The 20,744-nt window shown below is 41.9% G+C and overlaps 2 protein-coding genes across 6 annotated transcripts in view; one reads left to right on the top strand and one right to left on the bottom strand.

The window, feature by feature from the left end:
• Window positions 1-5,614, bottom strand: part of LOC142750998 (uncharacterized) — a 32,253-nt gene extending 26,639 nt beyond the window's left edge. For 2 of the 4 annotated variants that reach the window (XM_075859967.1, XM_075859980.1), the window contains exons 1-7: window positions 5,409-5,613; window positions 4,759-4,830; window positions 3,865-3,936; window positions 2,482-2,604; window positions 1,312-1,389; window positions 635-813; window positions 237-551 (exon numbers count right to left, since the gene is read on the bottom strand). In XM_075859967.1, coding sequence (XP_075716082.1) covers window positions 237-551; window positions 635-813; window positions 1,312-1,389; window positions 2,482-2,604; window positions 3,865-3,936; window positions 4,759-4,792 — 801 coding nt within the window. In that variant the 5' untranslated portion in view covers window positions 4,793-4,830; window positions 5,409-5,613. Of the gene's footprint in view, window positions 1-236; window positions 552-634; window positions 814-1,311; window positions 1,390-2,481; window positions 2,605-3,864; window positions 3,937-4,758; window positions 4,831-5,361 lie in introns of all 4 variants that reach the window. The other 2 variants (XM_075859987.1, XM_075859972.1) reach the window with 2 other exon arrangements.
• Window positions 5,429-20,744, top strand: part of AASDH (aminoadipate-semialdehyde dehydrogenase) — a 31,425-nt gene continuing 16,109 nt past the window's right edge. The window contains exons 1-5 of one of the 2 annotated variants that reach the window (XM_075859956.1): window positions 5,429-5,838; window positions 8,507-8,754; window positions 8,834-8,954; window positions 12,225-12,511; window positions 18,340-18,532. In XM_075859956.1, coding sequence (XP_075716071.1) covers window positions 8,522-8,754; window positions 8,834-8,954; window positions 12,225-12,511; window positions 18,340-18,532 — 834 coding nt within the window. In that variant the 5' untranslated portion in view covers window positions 5,429-5,838; window positions 8,507-8,521. The remainder of the gene's footprint in view (window positions 5,839-8,506; window positions 8,755-8,833; window positions 8,955-12,224; window positions 12,512-18,339; window positions 18,533-20,744) is intronic. The other variant, XM_075859963.1, reaches the window with a different exon arrangement.

Genomic DNA, 20,744 nt, shown 5'->3' with positions numbered 1-20,744 from the left:
AAATTCATTATGTTTAAAGCCAGAAAATAGTGCTAAAAGTGGAACAAATCTACGCTTGCCGGAATACATCTTTTTTTCTAGCTTTAGGAGAGCCCATGATGTGCCAAATTTAATAAAAAGCGCGCTCCCTTTAATCCATTTGCCACATTTCACTCCAACGCACTTCAAATTAAGACTTGTGTATGAAACGGCATATATATATATATATATATATATATGTACACCAAAACCCCTACCTGTAAGAAATTAAATGAAAACTCCTCTTCTGAACATGAAAAATACTTTCGGAAAAGAGTAACCACTTCCGTCCTGAAGTTCTCAAAGTTCCAGGAGGACTGTATGAGGATCTTCCCCACCAGTCCCAGCATGGCGAGCTGTTCTCTCTCTTTCCCCCGTGGAACTCTGTATGTGCAGTCGTCCTCCGGGTATTCAGCAGGCATACATATGATATCTTTACAGACCTTCCTACATTTTCCTGAGGTAGGGCGGCCACGTTTGCTTGAGCGATTAAAAATGCTGTCTCCAGTAAACCTGGTTTGCAGCTGCAACATCTGTAAGGTAAAACGAGCACGTCCATCTACATGTCTGTCATATGAACAGGTTTACTATACTGAGCACATACTGTAAAAGGCACCTGAGGTTTATATCTGCGGAATTCTAACTGATCCTTCTGATAGACTCCGTGCTGAGCAATAACGTCGTGAGCTTCTTGAATCCTGCCTACTTCATTGGCATGGATGCCCAATGAGGGTTTAATAGAGATAGAAGTTCTTGCGCGATCGGAAATCAGTTTTTTGGATGGAACTTGATGATCTATAAAAATACAATAAGAGGATATTGTAAAGAAACATTCATTTATTGTATACGTTTTAAGAAAAGGGAATGTGGAAGCATCCGTTAGTCATATTATTTTGGGATTACAGAAAAGTCTATGGGGCACAATGAAAGTATTAGCCTTGGCATGTCTCCCAACAGGCTGCAAGTCAAACTACAGCCAGTAGGGGGCACTATTCCACATCACAAAATGAGAGGAATGATCTACAACATGCTGCTGTCCAGCGGTTCTGAAAATACAAGACCTGACGAACCATCACATCCGTAGAAATAGCCTACAACTTCCACAGGCTGCAGAACACGTCACTAAAGTTTAAGGGGATGTTTCAACAATGTACATACCCCTTTAATAATTTGAGAGCTCTTGAGCAGCGATGCACCCATATACTGGGCAACATAAATAATAAAATGATACACACAATCCTAGATACATTATATCCAATGATATGATAGATCAACAGTGCAGCATAAGCTTACCATTTTGGCATCCCTTCCTCTTGTTTAGTAAAGCGAATACCTGAGCGCCATTGCCATCCGCATTGTTCTCATCACTGTCTACAGAAAGATAAAAATGGAAATGGCACTTTCTGTATTGTCTTTGGTACATTCTCTTCTGTATGCGACAGAGTCACAAGTTGTGGAACAAATAGAGAAGCGTGCGTTAGGGGTCCGATACCACCTTGAGCATTACTAACCAGCTTAAATGTATAGTATGAACTAGATGATATGTAAAGTCACAATGTAATGGCTGGCCCAGCATCATAACATGGACAGGGTTATTCTCACTAGACATTGATGGCATTTCACTAGAACGTAGCTGTGCTGCGATTCTCTACGCAGAGAACGGCCGAAGTTGTCAAGGCCCCTATCTTCTAGGCATTTGTGGGGTTTACGCCCAGCATTTGGATCCCAACTAAGACAAAAAACTGGTTGTCCGGGATTATTTCCGTTTTAGCCATGTTACAAGAAAGGAAATAATTGATTTAAAAAATATATATATTTCTGCCATGCCCCCTGCCAAATGTATTTGTACAGTGCAAGATCTACTAGTATTTTTAGAAGCTATGCTCCATACAATGTATATGAAGGTGGGGGGCAAGTACGGGCAATGTCTATATGTGGTCAGCCGGGAAGGACGGCAGAAATTATGAAAGGTAAATATTTTTTAATACAAATCAGTTACAATGTTATTTCATTTCTAGTAACAATACCACCAATGGAATAAAAATGTGAATCCCAATACTGTCATAGGCTGGTTAGCTATGGTCATGTGTATACCAAAGAATAACTCCACCTAACATTGAATAATTTATTGAACGGGCAAATCCACATGTTCCCTAGCAAAGTAACTACCAGTCATTTGTTCACTACAGTCATTGCCCAACTAAGCTCGAGCCAGGGTGGGAAACATCTACAATTGTAAGATGCATCACGGTTCTTATGTACAACAATATAAAGAGAAGTCATATATAAATGTTGTATTCTGGGGTGGGTTTTGCTATGATGGATGTTTATCAGTAGAGTTATTTTAGAGACATTTTTATTATTGGATCAACACCACTACCAACATGTAGAAATACCACCGACTGAGTAGTTGGTCTTACAAAGAATCTTTCTCCTTCTGAATGATTTGTTCCCAGGCCATACCTGTCACCTGCCGGAAGATCCTGTCATCTGACCACACATGGAGCAGTGACGTGACGCCATGGTCTTCTCTTGTACTGCTTACCGACACTATTCTGGACTCCTTGTCCACGTCCCGCTCATTCTCTAGTGTAAAAAGTCAACAGACTAGTTAATAGACACTACACTCTTTTCACCTATCATATCATAGTACAAAACGTTTCTCCAGCACAGAACGGTCATAATGCCGTAGACCGCAAGGCCTGAGTGTAGGGAACTAATTTGACGAGTCGTCAAAAATATTTAGAATAGCGCATATTTTGGGCAAAACACCATTGTTTACAAGATTCAATATCTCCCTGGATGATCGCTATACAGCAATATTTCACTAAAACTTATGCCACTTTGTAATTTACTTCCGTTCAAACCCAAAGACCCTGAGCAGAGAGCAGGACTTTAGTTAGTTGGTCTGTGGATCTGCTGAATACACTAATTCTGTGTATGCTATATATCTATAGGGCTGGTGTATAGATAGCATGCATAACCACAATGACTCTGTCTATGTTGTAACCCTAATAATCCACAGGAACAAGTGCAGTGCTGTTCAAAGCACTCCACTGACACATTGGTCCACATTTACTAATGCTGTCTAGTAGTTACAGTGTAACCTTAGACCAAATAGTTACAAAATGCGCCACATTTATCCAGTGGTGAATGCTGCATGATCATTTTGGCACATCATGCATGACATGTTAAGGAACTTTTCTCTTCCTTATACTACCTTTGATTTGACTTTTTATTCTGCGCCAGAATTTTGTGCCAGTTTTTTTTTTTTTTTTTTTTTGAAGGGGGGGGGGGGCGCATTTTAAGCCAAGCCCATTACAAATAGATCTTGCCCTTTCCTGCTAGTCCACACCCCCTCTAGAGACACTTTTATGAAGTGTCTAGTGAAGGGCAAACATCAAAATTGTACCTATTTGCACCTAAATTTGGCCAATTTTAGACTCAGACACAGTAATAAATTTGCCCCATTGTCTGAACTCATTTGAACGCATGAGAATCTGTTCTATACACATATACTGTCATAATGACGGCAGATTCAGAGTCTTGGCAGGTGGGTCAAACAGCGACATTGAAATACGTGGCAAGATTTGAAGGAAAATCCAGTCAAAATGATCTTTCAATGACATAAATAATCCATACATTTTACTGGATTTAAATTTAGAAACGTGCATGTTAAGTTTTATTTTATCCTTCTAAATAATAGGAAAGTTCACTTGATACATTATGGTTAACAACATAAAATAGCCGATGGAGCTTCCGGGGGAGAATTAACATGGCCCATTTGCTATGATAGCTGTTAAGTTGACCTAAAGGCAATGGGCTCTGATTTGTCACGTCGCTTACCTTGCTTGAAGTCTGTGTCCTCTAGATTTGGATAATACTGTTCCTGGGATGTGCTGCCTATTGAATCTGCCCCTGACAGAAGGAGAAAGATTAAAATCACACAGTGCAACACCTTTATTTTGCCATTTCTCCTCTATTCAAGCGCATTTCTATAGATTGAAATCTCTGCATGTCACAGAATCGAGTGGATGCCGTCCAAGAAGAATGGAGAATGGTTCTTGTAAAGGGTACACACTCAAAATAGACTGCAAAGTCAACAGACATCAGCGTTAGGCCCAATTCTTTTTATGAATGAAATGGGATTGATAGTAAAGTGTCCGTTTTTGCTGATGACACAAGGATAAGTAGTAGCCTTAAAGCTCAGCTAGATTGTAAAATATCACAGAAAGACCTAGATAAGCTGGCAGCATGGGCAAAAACATGGCAGATTCATTTTAATCTTGCCAAGTAAAGAACCTAGGCCACAATAATAGTATTAATGAATATACATTAAATGGAATAAAAAGGGATAACGGAACAAGAGAAGAACCTGGGTATTCTGGTAACAAATTGTGTAATACAGAGTATAGGGAGTTCGTCACACGTCAAGAGACATCTGGTCAGAAAGAGATTTAAGAAAGAGAGTGGCGAATGGTGTTAAGGCCGTGTAGGAATCTGGGCTACACGGTGACACCAGCCATGGCTTTATGCAGCGTTTATAATGCACTTTCATGATACAGTAGTTGCGCACTGACTTTCACAGTGTAGCCCAGCCTAGAAGTTTTGCGCATAATGACGTTCGCTGCCCATGGGTTTGGAATAAGGCAGACATATGGATATGATGTTCTGGTATTCACATACTTATGGCAATGAAATAAAAATCGCCATTATTATTGATTTCATGGATACACTCACCTACATCCACAGGCTCCTTCTTTATATTCTGCATGGTTAGAGATGTTCCTAGGTCATCGCCGAGAGTGTAATCTACAAGACGAGATGCAGATGATGAACTCAATGTGGACAAGGTAAAACATACACATATAAACTACAACGCTGCAGGATGTCTGGGCATGCTGGGCATTGTAGTCTCATCACAGCTAAACACCATCTGTATATTTGCAGTCGTTTATAGAGAACCCATTATATAGTGGTGTCTACGTAGAACAGGTCACATATAAGCAACCAACACCTCAAGAGTGAACTTCAGGTGTCAAAATCACTTCTGCCATGTTAGATTACGTTCGCTTACTTCAGTGGGGGGTCTGTGTGCTGGGACCCCCACAAATCATTGAATGAATGGCGATGAGAGCTCAGATCTTATACTATGGTGACGGGATGATCGCCTCTACCATCAGTCAGAACATTTATGGGCCAAACTGCAAATATTTCCGTGTTCTCCATTATTGCTAATAGTATTTACTAACAATAGAACACTTTCCCCATATATAACAATGCAAATATTCCCCTGATGTGGTTCTTGTTACATTTAAGGACAAACATCATGAAGATAGTCACCAGATCTTTGTCTATGTCTTGGTCTTCAGGTACACAACATAACAGACCTTTCTTTGCAGTGACTGCAGTCCTAGGTCACCAGTCTCTAAAACCCTTGAAGAAAGCCGCTGCTATTGCCGTTCATGATATTACCACATTCATCCATATCAGACCAGTGACTACTGACAGTAAATTAATCGGTAACTACGGAAACGAAACTGCGTCCTTCACATGGGTATCACTTCCGGGCCATGTGTGTGCCGCAGCGAAGAACGCATATGCGCAGATGCATGAATTTTTCCTATGGAGCCGTCAATTATTCATTACTTCCGGGTCATGTGCGTACCACAGAGAGGAAGCAGCCACAGCGCATGCGTATGGTGTTCTGCATGTGTTTACAATGGAGCAGCTGCCCTTACGATAGAGATGAGAGGGTTCCATAGCAAGCAGCAGGTGTCAGCGGGGAATGGTGAAAGGTCAGGCCTGTCTCTAGTGAAGGTAACGTCATTATATTGTAATGTATTTCCGACAACACGTCTACAGGACTGAACTATATGTTCTCTTCTCCAGCAAATAATAACTGGATAGTATAAAAGTACTGACTAATATGTATAATCTCTGGCAGCTGGGGCAGTCTGCACTCCAGGATGATACATTTTACTTGTACCAATACATTGTAGCAAACTACCAGTACCAGAGATCTGTGCCGCTGTTGATGTTTTTAGGAATGTGTACACTGGATGCAATTGTAGCAGATCCTCAGCTGTGAAGTGTAAAGCTGGCCATACACATGCTATTGGCCAAACGCTCATTCGCCTAACATCTATTTTACCTGACCTTGCCAGAAACGTGCTTGACCAAGTGCCTATGTTTCAATAGGTAGCGGAGATAACCAGCTGCCCTACACCTTTGTCAGCCACTTATCTCCTGCGGGAACAATAAATTGAGCATGTTGAAATCCAATGTAGTCTGCAGTCGGGGGATGTTAGCAGGCCCCCGTACACATTAGATCATCGGCTTCTTCTCTCTGAAATCGGCATGTACGGATAGCTTCTATCTAATATGTATGGCATAGATCACATTGTGCGGTTTTGTGCAGACTGTGTTTTTTTTTGGAGCAAAACAAACATGCAGCATCCAGTTTTATGTGTATTAAATCTACACAAATCTCATTCAAATTATTCATTTAGGAAAAAGCAATATGCTCTTTCCCCCAGCGGTTTCCGCCTCTGACCTCCCTTTGAAATCAATGGAAAGCAGAAAAACCTGCGGCGCTCGTTTCAGAGCATTTTTCTTCAGTTTTTTTTAAGCTGAGGAAAAAACGCAGAACAAAAAGTGCAGGCAGTTCCAAATCTGACCCGGAATTCAGATTTTGCGTGCAAAAAAAACTCTTCATGAACAGGGCCTAAGATTAGCCTTGGTTCATTACTTCTCCTCTTCTTGATCCATTCCCAGTTTGGCCAATAAATTAAAAGCTGTATTGGATTGTGAACGAGGCCTTAGGTCTTTTCAGGTATTTAACCTCAGAGTGTAAGCAACAATGTGTCTATTTACTTACAGAAAGCAGAGATCTTGAAGATGCCAAAGAATTAAACAAAAATGGCCTCGTGCATGTCAGCGTTGCCCGTAGTAACTGATCAGATTCCATCTTTTGTTTTTCCGTAGCAGATTTCACAACAGTGGCACTAAAAATACAGGCATCTATAACGCTGGGCATCGGTTGGGCTCTTCTACACAAGCGCCAGTCACACAAACTTTTAGCAGTGACTGTGGCAGCAACAAATCACACCTTTGCCGCTCTCTGTGCCCTCTGCCCCAACTGCTGATAGACCTCATATATATATATATATATATATATATAGTCTATTTGCCTGTATTTAAAATCCCGCTGTGTTATGACAGTGTCACTTGAAAATAAGTTCTGTGCGTCACAAGTTGTCACTCCTTTTTCTATATTGTGTATTTGTGCAAGTGAAGTTCCCAGACACGAGGAAGACCTGCCCAGGCTGCCATACACATGAAGGGTATGTTCACATGGTATGAATTTGATGCTGAAAAATCAGATGCTGAATCTGACTCCAAAATCGGCGCCTCCTTCAGGTTGGTTTATGACACGGATTTTCAGCGCAGTTTTCTAAACCACTCGCTGGAGGTTTTGACTGCAAACATTAAAATCCGTGCACTATTTTTGGTGCTTTTCAGCTCCTCATTGATTTTCAATAGGAATTTTCAGGCAGATTCACCGCCTAGATCGGCAAGGCTATGTTCACACGCTTAACAAAAAACAGTTGTAAAATACGGCGCTGTTTCCAAGGGAAAACAGCCTTTGATTTACAGCCGTTGTTTTTTGTTTTTTTTTTAGGTATAGTTAATGACATGGAAAAGTAAAAAAAAAAAAAAATATTGTATGAGGGGGCATACGAAGATGGCTGTCAATCACTGTATAGGACCGCCCACTGGACTCTTTGACCCAGAATGAGCAGAGGTTTAAATGATTAATACACAAGTTATTCTGAATTGTTTCCCACAAAAAATGTACCTCAACCTGTTCAGCTCCTCCGGGCCTATAACATGCTGCCTGTAAGGCCTTATTCACACGAATGTGTTTGTTTAGCGTGCATGAAAAACATTGCATTGCAGTTCCATGTGACATCCGTGTACGGTGCGTATCTGCTTTTTACGCGCATATGTCATCTGTATGTAATGCGTTTTTTACGTCCGCAAAATAAACTGAAGGTGTTTTTGTTTGTTTTCTCATCATTTCTTTAGCAACTGTTGCGTGAATCACGCACAGCACATGTATGACGTCCGTTTTTTTTCACGAACCCATAAACTTCAATGGGTGCGTGATGCGCAAAAAACGCACAAGAGTAGGACATGCAGTGAGTATCACGCAACGGACATGCTGCGTGAAAAACACAATGTCTGAATGGCCCCATTGAATTGCATAGGTCCGTGAGATGCCGTTGTTTTAACGTGCGTAACACGGACGTGAAATACGCTCGTGTGAATAAGGCCTAAATTGGACTCCATACCCAACATGACAGGTTCTCTTTAAACAATAGATAATTTTCTGATGACACGTGACCAAGTAAGCAGTGTCTTAGGAATCTAAACTATTCTGACCGCTAGTCGCCACTATGTTTTCTTTCTTCTGTATTTCTAGGTCCCTGATCTCTAGATGGAGAGTACGCTGCATGACCTGGTGGTGCAGGCTGCTGCCCTATATAGGGACAAGGATGCTGTATGTTTTCAACCGTACGACAGGACTCCAGTTTACTACACGTACCAAGAAATGCTGCAGAGGGCTGAAGAGCTTACACTTTTTCTGAAATCCCATACCTTTGATCTGGAAAATAAAACTATTGGTCTCTACTGCCAACCCGGAATCAATTTGCCATCCTGGATTCTGGGGTAACTAATTATTACGTTGACTTTTAACTGTATTCTCTGCAGGGAGCACGTGAAATAAATGGTTTCAATGTCTACATAGGATTCTGAGAGTGCCGGCTGCGTATTCTCCAATAGATCCTGCTGCTCCGTCACCCTTCACATCCGCATTCATTCAACGATGTAAGATACAGTATGTGCTAGTGGAGAACGACAAAGTTGAGGTAATAAAAAAGGAACTTGGCAAATATTTTATTCTACTTGTTTTATATTGAACTTGTCCTGTTCTCATGTCATATGTAAAGCCGATTGCAAAGTTGTGCTGAATTCTACCTGAAAAAAGTAGGCTATTTTGTGTAAACTAATGTGAGAGAGGTTTTGTAATATCTTCTATACTGCGGTATAATCGTGTGAAGTTACAGATCAGAGGCTTCACTTCTGAGAGATTCTGATTTCCTTTTGACTTCTGTCAGGGCCACAAAGTACAACAATATCTACATCCTACGGGGCTTCAGTGGTGGTGGATATGGTTGTTTCGTTTTCTGGTACATTGGCATCTGTTTTTTTTGTTTTTTTTTTTTTTCAAAGACTTTTTCTAATTTTTTGCATAATGCTATACACTTGTTACTAATATTGCAATAAAGTGTACCTAACTTTTTTCAGAATAAGCTGTCATATGTGTGTACATCCGGAATAAAACTATTTCGGGCCATTACATGACTTGTATATGGCATTATATAGCAGTGTTCCCCTATGCAGGCTCTCTCTCTAATTCTCCGTTTTCTCTGAGCTGGGGGTGGAGCCTAACTGCTATTATGTCTTCTATACACAGCACACAGAAGAAGAATTCTGCTCTCCTATCTCTATCTATCACGTATATAGAAGCTGCAGCAGCAAGGAGGACGTTATACAGCAATAACGAGCAGTGTAGATGAGAATCCAGCACTCGGGTGACATATAACACTAACCACCAGCCTGTCTCCTCCCTGCTCCCCCCTCACCTCTCCATAGATTCCTATGCTCAGGCTGTGAGACACTACCCATTTCCTGCAGTCTGTTTGTAACTAGGGATGGATTTTGCTTGACAGCAGGGGATGGACAGCAGATTACAGGAAGGTAGACCACTAGTGGCAGTAACCTTACACAGAATTTGCATGGGTAAAACCCCTAAATTTTAACAGTAAATACATTTCAAACTTGATAATTATCAGGTATACTATTAGATTAGAATAAGTTGTTTGAAAAGTTAGTGTCCATTTAATATCTGAGCTGAACTGATTTCATAGCTGATGCCGTTTTGTCATCAACGTTTGTGTGGTTTGAAGATGTAGTATATCACAATAATATTCATTCAGCAGTGATAAAAAAACAAAAACATTCCCATCGCCTACATTTATTTAGAAAATCTGATTAATATGACCGTAAGTTAAAAATAAAAGCATGGTTTGACTTCTTGTATCTATTATATAACTGAGAAGGACGTGGTGTACGAAGCTCACATAGAGCTCCGCCCAAATAGAGCTCCGCTCACAGCCCAACCGTCAGTTAGCTCCGCCCACAGCCAGAAGACTGAGGAAGGAGATGTGAGTGATTAGTGGCGTAGCTATAATGCCCCCCCCCCCCTCCCACCCATACACAGTATAATACCCCCATATGTACGGACCTAATAGAAAAATAATAACATACATACTTACCTATCCCCGTTCCCCCGCCGGGTGGAGGATCCTTCTCCTCCTCCGGTCTGTGCGATGTGAGTGACTCGGTGCAGACAGGCGCAATGACGTCACTACATCGCGCCTGCCTTCGCCGAGCCGCTCACAGCACACTGAGCACAGTGCAGAGGAGGCAAAGGATCCTCCACCCTTCGTTGGAACGGGGATAGGTATGTATGTTATTATTTTTCTATTTGGTCCGTACATATGGGGGCATTATACTGTGTATGGCAGGGAAGGGGGGCATTATACTGTGGGGGCAGCTATGTGGAGCATTATACTGTGTGTGGGAAGCTATGGGGGGCATTATACTGTGTGTGGGAAGCTATGGGGGGCATTATACTGTGTGGGGGAAGCTATGGGGGCATTATACTGTGTGGGGGAAGCTATGGGGGGCATTATACTGTGGGAGGAGCTGATTTTGGGGGGGCATTATACTGTGTGGGGGAAGCTATGGGGGGCATTATACTGTGGGAGGAGGTGATTTTGGGGGGGCATTATACTGTGTGAGGGCAGCTATGGGGGGAATTATACTGTGTGGGGGAAGCTATGGGGGGCATTATACTGTGTGGGGGAAGCTATGGGGGGCATTATACTGTGTGGGGGAAGCTATGGGGGGCATTATACTGTGGGAGGAGCTGATTTTGGGGGGGGGCATTATACTGTGTGAGGGCAGCTATGGGGGGAATTATACTGTGTGGGGGAAGCAATGGGGGGCATTATACTGTGTGGGGGAAGCTATGGGGGGCATTATACTGTGTGGGGGAAGCTATGGGGGGCATTATACTGTGGGAGGAGCTGATATGGGGGGGCATTATACTGTGTGAGGGCAGCTATGGGGGGCATTATACTGTGTGGGGGAAGCTATGGGGGGCATTATACTGTGTGGGGGAAGCTATGGGGGGCATTATACTGTGGGAGGAGCTGATATGGGGGGCATTTATGGGGGGCATTATACTGTGTGAAGGCAGCTATGGGGGGCATTATACTGTGTGGGGGCATGTATGGCGGGCATTGTACTGTATAGGGGGCATTGTACTGTGGGGGCAGCTATAGGGAGCATTATACTGTGTGGGGGCAGCAATGGGGGGCATTCCTTTTTCTAGCAAACCCATGTAACGGGTTTTCTATACTAGTGTGTGTGTGTGTGTGTGTATATAGACAGTGTATCAATAGTAGCCCGTCTGTCTTACATGACTCTGCTTTTGTGCCTGAAGCTAGATTGGCACAGTGCTACGAGCAGAGCAGGAGAGAAGCAGCTTGGCAGTCGCCCGTCACTATTACATATTGCAGCCTGCATCATGCAGAACTAAAAATTGCAGGTTTTAAGAAAGAGAACTTACAAAAAAAAAATGCATAAATATAATTTGCATTCAATGTAAAAAAAACACCACGTGTGTATTCGGCCTTTTGGACAGTCATGCACAGCTGGACATTTACAAGATGTTTATCAAAGGTGTCCATTTACCAGCTAAGTTTGAGTGGTGGACATTGCAGTGTAAGTGAAGCTCTGTCTGACATGGCCTCTCGGTAAATCTGTAGAGATCCACGGAGCTTGCCTCATACTGCACAACCCAAATGATAAATCCATCTGGTAAGAGGATGCCGTGCATGGCACTCAAACTCTGGTCCAAGGGGTCAGACCGTGTCCACTGTTAGCACCCATTGGATTCAACTTTAATGCCATTAAATCTCAAACTTCTACCACTTGGCATCGAACTCATGATTCTTGCACTTTAAGTTTACGCTGTTCAATTGTTGTTTGTGGTCTTTCTTTCCTAGATGTTCAAGCTACTACTTGGCTGGAGTGAAAAGGATTCATCCACAGTGCAGCATCTACACATCACACTTTTTGAAGCTGTTAGAAGTGATAATACAGAGGCCAAAAATAAAGTTGACCACAATTCTGGTGGCAGAGACCGTACTAAGAGCTGGCAGAATGAAGACTGTATTGACATTCAAGGCAGACAGTGCTTAGCTTATGTTCTACACACTTCTGGAACAACAGGCACCCCCAAAATAGTCAGCGTTCCACATTGCTGCATTGTACCAAATATTCTTCATCTCAGGTGAGGCCTGTTTAAGGAAAAATTGCAAGCAGACAAAGTATCTCCGAATGTTTTCTTTTGTTTTCATAAGTGCTACCAGCACTGACCGGTGGCAGCATCAAGTGTTATTGTTTCCTAGCACTCTGGGGACGCTGCCTTGCAAATAAGGCACAAAGAATAAGTCTTCACTAAAACATACACACATCAGCCATCACATTAAAACCATCTACCTAATATTGTATAGGTCCTCTCCTACTGTCAGGGTAGCTTCCGTCTCCCTGTTATTCCACACCGAATAGCCACCTCTGTAAATTGGAAACTGAGTGCATGCATGGAAGAAATATACCAGGCAGAATAGTGTTGGTACAGATCCTCCCTCAGTGAAGCAGGAAGGACAACTAACTTTTTATTGAACAAAGATTTACAAAAAATCTTCTCTGTAGGAAGGTGGTACGTGCTTAAGCCCCATTGGCTCTATTCAGCTGCAAGTTCATCTGTACACTCCTCTTGCATTCCAGGGGCGGTGTCTCCATAGGCGTGTTCCTGATACAGGCTCCATTTTGTTACATTCGAGTTCTTTGTGGAATATACTGAAATAAAGTAATAATGTTTTTTCAAACAATATACAGGCTAATGATCCCTGACAATACCACCAAAATAGCTCTGACCCATTGAGGTATGGACTCCACAAGACCTCTGAAGGTGTCCTGTGGTATCCGGCACCAAGACATTAGCGGCAGATTCTTTAAGTTGTGAGGTGGGGGCCACCATGGATGGATTTGTTTTTCCAGCACATCCCACAGTTGCACAATCGGACTGAGATTTAAGGAATTTGGAGGCCAAGACCTTGAACAGTTTAATATTCTGTAAACCATTTCTAAACAATTTTTGCAGTGTGGCAGGGCGCATTATCCTGCTGAAAGAAGCCACAACCTTTAGAGAATACCGTTGCCATGACGGGATGTATTTGGTCTGTGACAATGTTTAGGCCGGTGGTAATTGTCAAAGTAACGTTCACATGAATGGACCCAAGGTTTCCTAGCAGAACATTGCCCACAGCATTACATTGCCTCTGCCGCCTTGCCTTCTTCCCATAGGGTATCCCCATGACCAGGCCACCTTTTTCCATAGTCCAGTTTTGATATTCATGTGCCCATTGAAGGCACTTTTGGCGGGCACACTGACTGGTCCGTTGCAGTGAAGTCCCAAACAGCAAGCTGCAATGCACTGTCTTCTGACACTTTTCTATCATAACTATTTCACTAATTTTTGCTACAGTAGCTCTTCTGTGGGGTTGAACCAGACCAGCTAGCTTTTGCTAGTTCACCGATTGTCCTTCCTTGGAGCACTTTTGGCAGGTACTAACCACTTCATATCAGTAACAACCCACAAGTCCTGTCTTAATGGAGATGTTCTGACCCAGTTGTTTAGTCATCACAATTTGTCCCTTGTGAGAGTCGCTCAGATTCTTACACCCATTTTTCTGCTTCTAACACATCAACTTCAAGAACTGACTGTCCACGTGCTACCTAGTATATTCCCCCCCTTGTCAGGTGGTATCACACAGTGCCTTGCGATCGTGTTTACCCTCTTGTTTTAGTTTTTTTCTTGTTTCATTGAATTAAAATAGATTGTTCGGGTTTTGTACCATTTGATTTAAACAACATTCCTACCACTTTGAAGGTGCAAAATATTTTTTATTTTTTTGCTGTGATTCAAACAATAATTAATACAAAAAAAACAGACAACTTTAATGTCCATAAGTATTCACCCCCTCAAAGTCAATGCTTTCTGGAGCCACCCTTTGCTGCATATACAGATACAAGTCTCTTGGGGAAGGTCTCTATTGGGTTAGAACATCTAGACACTGGGATTTTTGCCCATTCTTCTAGACAAAACTGCTCCAACTCCTTCGAGTTAGATGGGTTGTGTCGGTATACAGCGTCTTCAAGTCATGCCACAGATTCTTAATTGGATTGAGGTCTGGGCTTTGACTAGGCCAAGCCAAGACACTTAAATGTTTCCCCTTACACCACTCCAGTGTAGCTTTAGCAGGATGTTTAGGGTCATTGTCCTGCTGGAAGTTAAATCTCTGTCCTACTCTCAGATCTCTGGCCGACTGCAGCAGGTTTTCCTCAAGACTTTACCAGTATTTACTGCAATCCATCTTTATTTCAATCCTGACCAGTTTTCCAGTGCCTGCTGATAAAAAGCATCTCCGCAGCATGACGCTGCCACCACCATGCTTCACTGTGGGAATGGTGTTCTTGGGGTGATGGGAAGTGTTAGGTTTGTGCCGCACATAGTGTTTCCCATGATGGCCAAAAAGTTAAATTTTAGTCTCATCAGACCAGAGAACCTTCTTCTATGTGCTTGAGTCTGTCACGTTCTGTTTGGCGAACTCCAAAATGTTTTTTTTTGTTCTTTGATTCTTTTCTTTGATTAATGCCCTCCTTGCAAGTCTGTGAGTTTTCGTGGGTGGCAGTCTCTTGTCAGGTTTGGAGTTGTGCTATATTCTTTCCATTTTTATATAATGGATTACATGGTGCTCCGTTAGATGTTCAAAGTTTGGAATATTATTTTATAATCCACCCTGATGTACACTTCTCCATAACTTTGTCTCAGACCTGTTTGGAGAGCTCATTGGTCTTCATGTTGCTTGCTTAGTGGTGTTGCAGACTCAGGGGTAGGGCTGGGCAATTGAGATCAAAATCACGATTAATTGAACATGTTACCTCGATTTTAAAATATTTTAGACCACGTCCCTTTTTGCATGCCCCTTTATTGAATTAATATTTATACTATTAATAATACTGCTTTATACTACTGTATATAATATACCCCCTGACACTGCCTTATACACTGTATAATGCCCCAACACGGTGTAATGTCCCTATAGCTGCCCCCACGCAGTAAAATGTCCCAATAGTTTCTAATAAAAGATATACTCCGCCTAACCCAGTTCCAACGATGAGTGGAGGAGATCTGCTCTGTGTGACTCTGCGCATAGTTTCAGATTCCGCTGGTGGTCTGCCATATACCATTGTTTCAGGCGTCCTATTGGTCCACGTCTCCTCAATGCCCACCCCATTTACTTCCTGTTTAGCCTCAATGCCTAAGCACCACGTCGAGCGGACAGTGCCCGCCCCAATGGTATATACACCGATAATGGAGATTATATATGGGGATGATGGCGAGCTGGTATATGCGGGGATGATTGGGGTCCCCGTATATAACCCCCATCATTCCTGTATATAACCCCCATAATTCCTGTATATACTAGACTGCTATCATCCCTGCATATAACTCCCATCATCCCTGTATACAGGGTTGATGGGGTGATATACAGGGATGATGGGGTTTTTGTTTAGGGATGGGGGTTATATACAGGAATGATGGCTGCTATATACAGGAATGATGGGGTAATATACAGGGACCCTGTATATAAACCCCAACATCCGTGTATATAAAATTGGGGCGGGCACTGAGGCTAGACACCGTGAACCAATAAGATTACTGAAATGATTGCATATGGGTGAAGTCCAGGGGTCTCTGAATACATGCCTGCTGAGCCGCTCGTGGCTCAGCGCAGACAGGTGCGAGGCAGTGACATCATCGTTCCTGTCTGCGCTGAGCCGTGAGCGACCAGCGTTATGCAGTGAATAGTAGCGCAAGGAACAGACGGTTCCCTGCACTACTATAGGATTCAACTGTACCTGCATCCCGAGGACGCAGATACAGTTGAAACCGGGAAAAAAAAAGAGAAAACCAAAATGCGCAAGATGAGGTGAGTTTTATCTGTTCTGAATTATTTTTTTTCAGATTAATTGCCCAGCCCTACTCGGGTCTTTCAGAACAGGTGCATTTATAATGACATCATGTGACACTTTGATTACACTCAGGGGGGACCTTATTCACCCAATTATGTGACTTCTGAAGTTAATTGGTTTGACCAGACCTTATTTAGGGGTTGCATAGCAAAGTGATACATATGAACTTACTTTTCAGCTTTTGTTTTTGTAACCCCTTAACTCTCCAAGATGAAATTTATACATCATAGTGGGGGTGTGAAGTATTAAGTGGGCTCCATACGCTGCGGGTTTCAGCTGTGTATTACAGCTAACACATCGCACTAACGACCAGGATCAGAGAGTGCTCTAATTCTGGTTGTTCAACTACTTATATGCCGCAGTCAATAGCGACCACCACATCTAAGCCGTTAGAAAGAGGAGAATGTCTCGACACCCTCTGCTACGCGATTGCGGGGTGCTGTTGATTGTTATAGCAGCTTGGGGGCTTAAAGAGGCTCTGTCACCACATTATAAGTGTCCTATCTCCTACGTAATCTAATCGGCGCTGTAATGTAGATAACAGTGGTTTTTATTTTGAAAAACTATCATTTTTGAGCAAGTTATGAGCAATTTTAGATTTATGCTAATTAGTTTCTTAATAGACAACTGGGCGTTTCTTACCTTTTTACCAAGTGGGCGTTGTACAGAGGAGTGTATGACGCTGACCAATCAGTGACCAATCAGCGTCATACACTTCTCTCCATTCATGTCCATTTGTATTCAGCACAGCGTGATCTAGCGTGATCACGCTGTGCTGTCACATACTCCCACATTAACTTTACTGAAGTGTTTTGAGCGTGAATAGACACTTTTCCACGTCCACTTGGTAAAAAGGTTAAAACGCCCAGTTGTCTATTAAGAAACGAATTAGCGTAAATCTAAAACTGCTCATAACTTGCTCAAAAAGGATAGTTTGTCAAAATAAAAACCACTGCTGTTCTCTACATTACAGGCTTATCAGATTATGTAGGAGATAGAGAATTTATAATCTGGTGACAGAGCCTCTTTAATGAAGGACCTCAGGTCTGCCTTCGTTCTGCTCCTGTTAATGGCTGTGTACACCTTTTTGAAATAGGTTTGTGTTTCTTTGCTTTTTTATAAAAATATCAGTGTGATTGGTGCAACTTTCAAAATACTTTTTATTAAAAGTTATTTTTACTTTTTGAGATACAGCTTCTTTGCATCCTGTATACAGAGCAGCTGTATCTAGTGCTGAAACCTGTGCCGATCAGACTGACTGGTTCATTGTCAGCGGGTCAGAGATGCACAGGATCGAGCTGCTATCGATCACATCTATGTTCACAACTTAAACGTGATCGATTATAGGTGGATCCTGTGTGTCGGTGCCGCTGACCTGACTGCTTCAGGTCTTAGCGCATGAGATACAGTTGCTATGTATAGAGTATACAAAGCAGCTGTATCTCAAAAAATTCTAATTTTGAATAAGTATTTTGAAAGTTTATAAAAAAATTTTTGGGAAATTCTAAGGTGTACATAGCCTTTCAAAATGACAATATACTGTAATACATTTGGTAGTAGCATTGGGTAATATATAATTTTCTTCTTACATTGTTGGACAGGGCAGAGCAGTCTCCCACAATCGATTTTAATTATTGGAGATTTTAGCTTCTGGTTTGTAGGTGGATGTTCAGTCTTAAGGTGCGTTCTCTTCAGTACAAACTTTAGTCCGTGTGACAAGTGCTGTCATTTGAACAAATGGTGATAGATAAATTGTCAGCTTTATGTGACAGGCTCATTGGAAAGGAACATTTAATCTTCCAGTCGTGATGTACTGAAATAATATTTAGTACATCTAAAGCCAAATATCCGGGGGCTGGTTTCTTAGCAACCAGATTGGCTCTTCTTGGCAGAATTCTAGAAGTGTAATGAAATATCCCAGGCGATGTGTTGTATCATTGCTTTATGCTGCCTCTTCCTTTTTGACCATAAATGGATTTTAATTGATATTGCAATTCAAATTATGAATTTATTTTTCAGATCCATCTTCAGTGTCTCACCGAATGATATTGTGTTACTTTCATCGCCTCTGACCTTTGACCCATCTGTTATTGAGATGTTCGTTGCCTTATCTGCTGGAGCTTGTCTTCTAGTTCTGCCAGACCCCCTTAAGATGATGCCTCCGAGGCTGTGCAAACTACTGTTTCACCAGCATAAAGTGACTGTGCTACAGGTAGGTTGCAGAGATGGGTTTAGTGCAATATCCTAAGTAAATCCATTTATATGGTGTCCACTATTCATGTAGACCAGGGGTGCACAACCTTTTTGCTCCATGGGCCACATTGCCAGATTGTACCACTCCTAAGGGCAAATCGAGTGTATATGCCACAAATGTCTGATAGGTGGGGGTTTCACTTCTGGGGCTTCCAATGATCAGTGGAATGGGGTTCACTTCTCACGCGTTTTGGCACTCCAGAGAGGAAGAGTCTTGGGGAAAACCACATTCATGCACTTACCTCTCCACCTCCTCTCTTTCTCTCTGGAGTGCCATACAGAGAAGATCCGACAAATATGGGGGTGCCAGAGATGGTGGCGGGCCGCACAGTACAGCATTCCTATCCTTCATGTTGTTTATTCAAATTCAATGTTCTAATTTTTAAAGGTATTCAATGTAAATCTGTCGTCCAACTTTTTCTTAATGAAATGTTGAAAATTTCTATCCACTGCCCGTAGCAATTTCTCAAACCACCGATTGTTTGTCGGTAGTTTGCAAAATTGCAATGTTTAATGCGGCTTTAACTTATTAAGGACGCGGGCTACTTTCAGCCTTCAAGTCGCAGTGATCTTTATCTCTGATCCCGGCCATTATAGTGGGATATTTTGACTGCATAGTACAGCCGACCCCCCCCCCCCCCAGTGATGGAGCGGGGAACGCTCCTGTTGAACTGCGACGTACTGTTGCGGCACTGGTCGAGAAAGGGTTACGTTTTTTGTTTTTTTTCTTTCACTGACATTTCTCATGACTTTTAATACGCTGTCACACTTCTCTGTAACCGGCTACAAGCTGTTGTTTTGTCAGTACGTAATGTTACTCACAAACTGGTAGTTTGCAGTCTGGTGTTGAGGAACTGAGAGAATTTTACTTGTTATTTAGCAAATCTCCAAAGATATTTGTTTTTATGTTTAAACAGGATTAGCACTAAGCAAATCCACTGTGGATTTTTAAAGAAGCACTCCAGCTATTTATTTATTTTTTATTTTACCTATATAATGCAGCATAGGCTGTTATTAAGGAATAATGTAGAGGATGTTGTAGGGCTGGGCAATTAATTGAAAAGAAAAAGAAACCAAAATTAGGCGTCATCTTGCGCATTTCGGTTTCCTTTTTTTTTTTTTTTTTTTCTGGTTTCAACTGTAACTGCGTCCTCAGAAGTCAGGGGAGTTTTATACCTCTGCACTTATGAACTCACCTATTATATCCCTGCACTCCTGGTCCCATAGATAGGGCAGAAATGATCTCTTCAGCAGCACTATATACATGCAGGACATACAGAGGAACAAGGGGGTGGAGCTGGGTGGGGAGAGGAGGGATTTGATTGGTGATAATGTAATCCTGTAGTTTACAGGAAGTCCTCTACACAGGGAAGAATGACTTCCTGTCTATACATGAGGACATGGTCTATTCTGGTGGTCAGACTGAGATCACAGCTGCCCATAATGAAAGGGTTAAAAATGTATACATGCGACTGAGCTGGAAAGAAATATGACACTGCTAGAATATTTTAGCATTATATGTGCAAAAAAAAATCTAGCAGGGATGCTTCTTTAAAATAATCTGCAGCAGAAATCTGCAGCTAACACTCGGATTTCTCAGATTTCGGATTCACATACAGATTAGCACCGTTGAAATTCAATAGTTTAATCTTTCCTAGTTTTTGTTTTTTTGGCGCATAATGAATGGAGCATTAAATACCCTATTCATATGCATTGGCTGAATGGCTGGATTTTTTTCTGGATTTGGATACGGAATGGCCTCAGGAAAGTCTGCAACATCTTATGATGATTTAGCAACTGTTGCGGTGGAATGAAGGAATTCTCTGTTTAAAAGTTCAGAAATGTGAAAGGTTTAGAAAGTCCTTTTTAAAAATGGTTATCAATGCATCAAAAGCTATGGACACCTTTTTGAGGGCTTTTTTTAAAAAAAAAAAAAGTCAGTGTGATTAGTGTAACTTCCTAATTTAGTTTTTTGTTAAAAATTGTAGTTTTGCTTTTGGAGATACAGCTGTATTCTCTATACAGAACCGCTGTATCGTTGGTTTTTCACTGAATCAGTCAGATCCGCGGACCTGACGGGTTTAGTGACAACGGGTCCTGTGAATCTCTGACTCGCAGGATCCCCCTGTAAACTATCACATCTAAGTTCATAACTTAGATGTGATAGATTA

Source organism: Rhinoderma darwinii, chromosome 1 (assembly GCF_050947455.1).
Source record: "Rhinoderma darwinii isolate aRhiDar2 chromosome 1, aRhiDar2.hap1, whole genome shotgun sequence".
Lineage (NCBI taxonomy): Eukaryota > Metazoa > Chordata > Amphibia > Anura > Rhinodermatidae > Rhinoderma > Rhinoderma darwinii.
The sequence above is the reverse complement of the archived record's forward strand: the minus strand, read 5'-3'. Positions and strand labels throughout refer to the sequence as shown.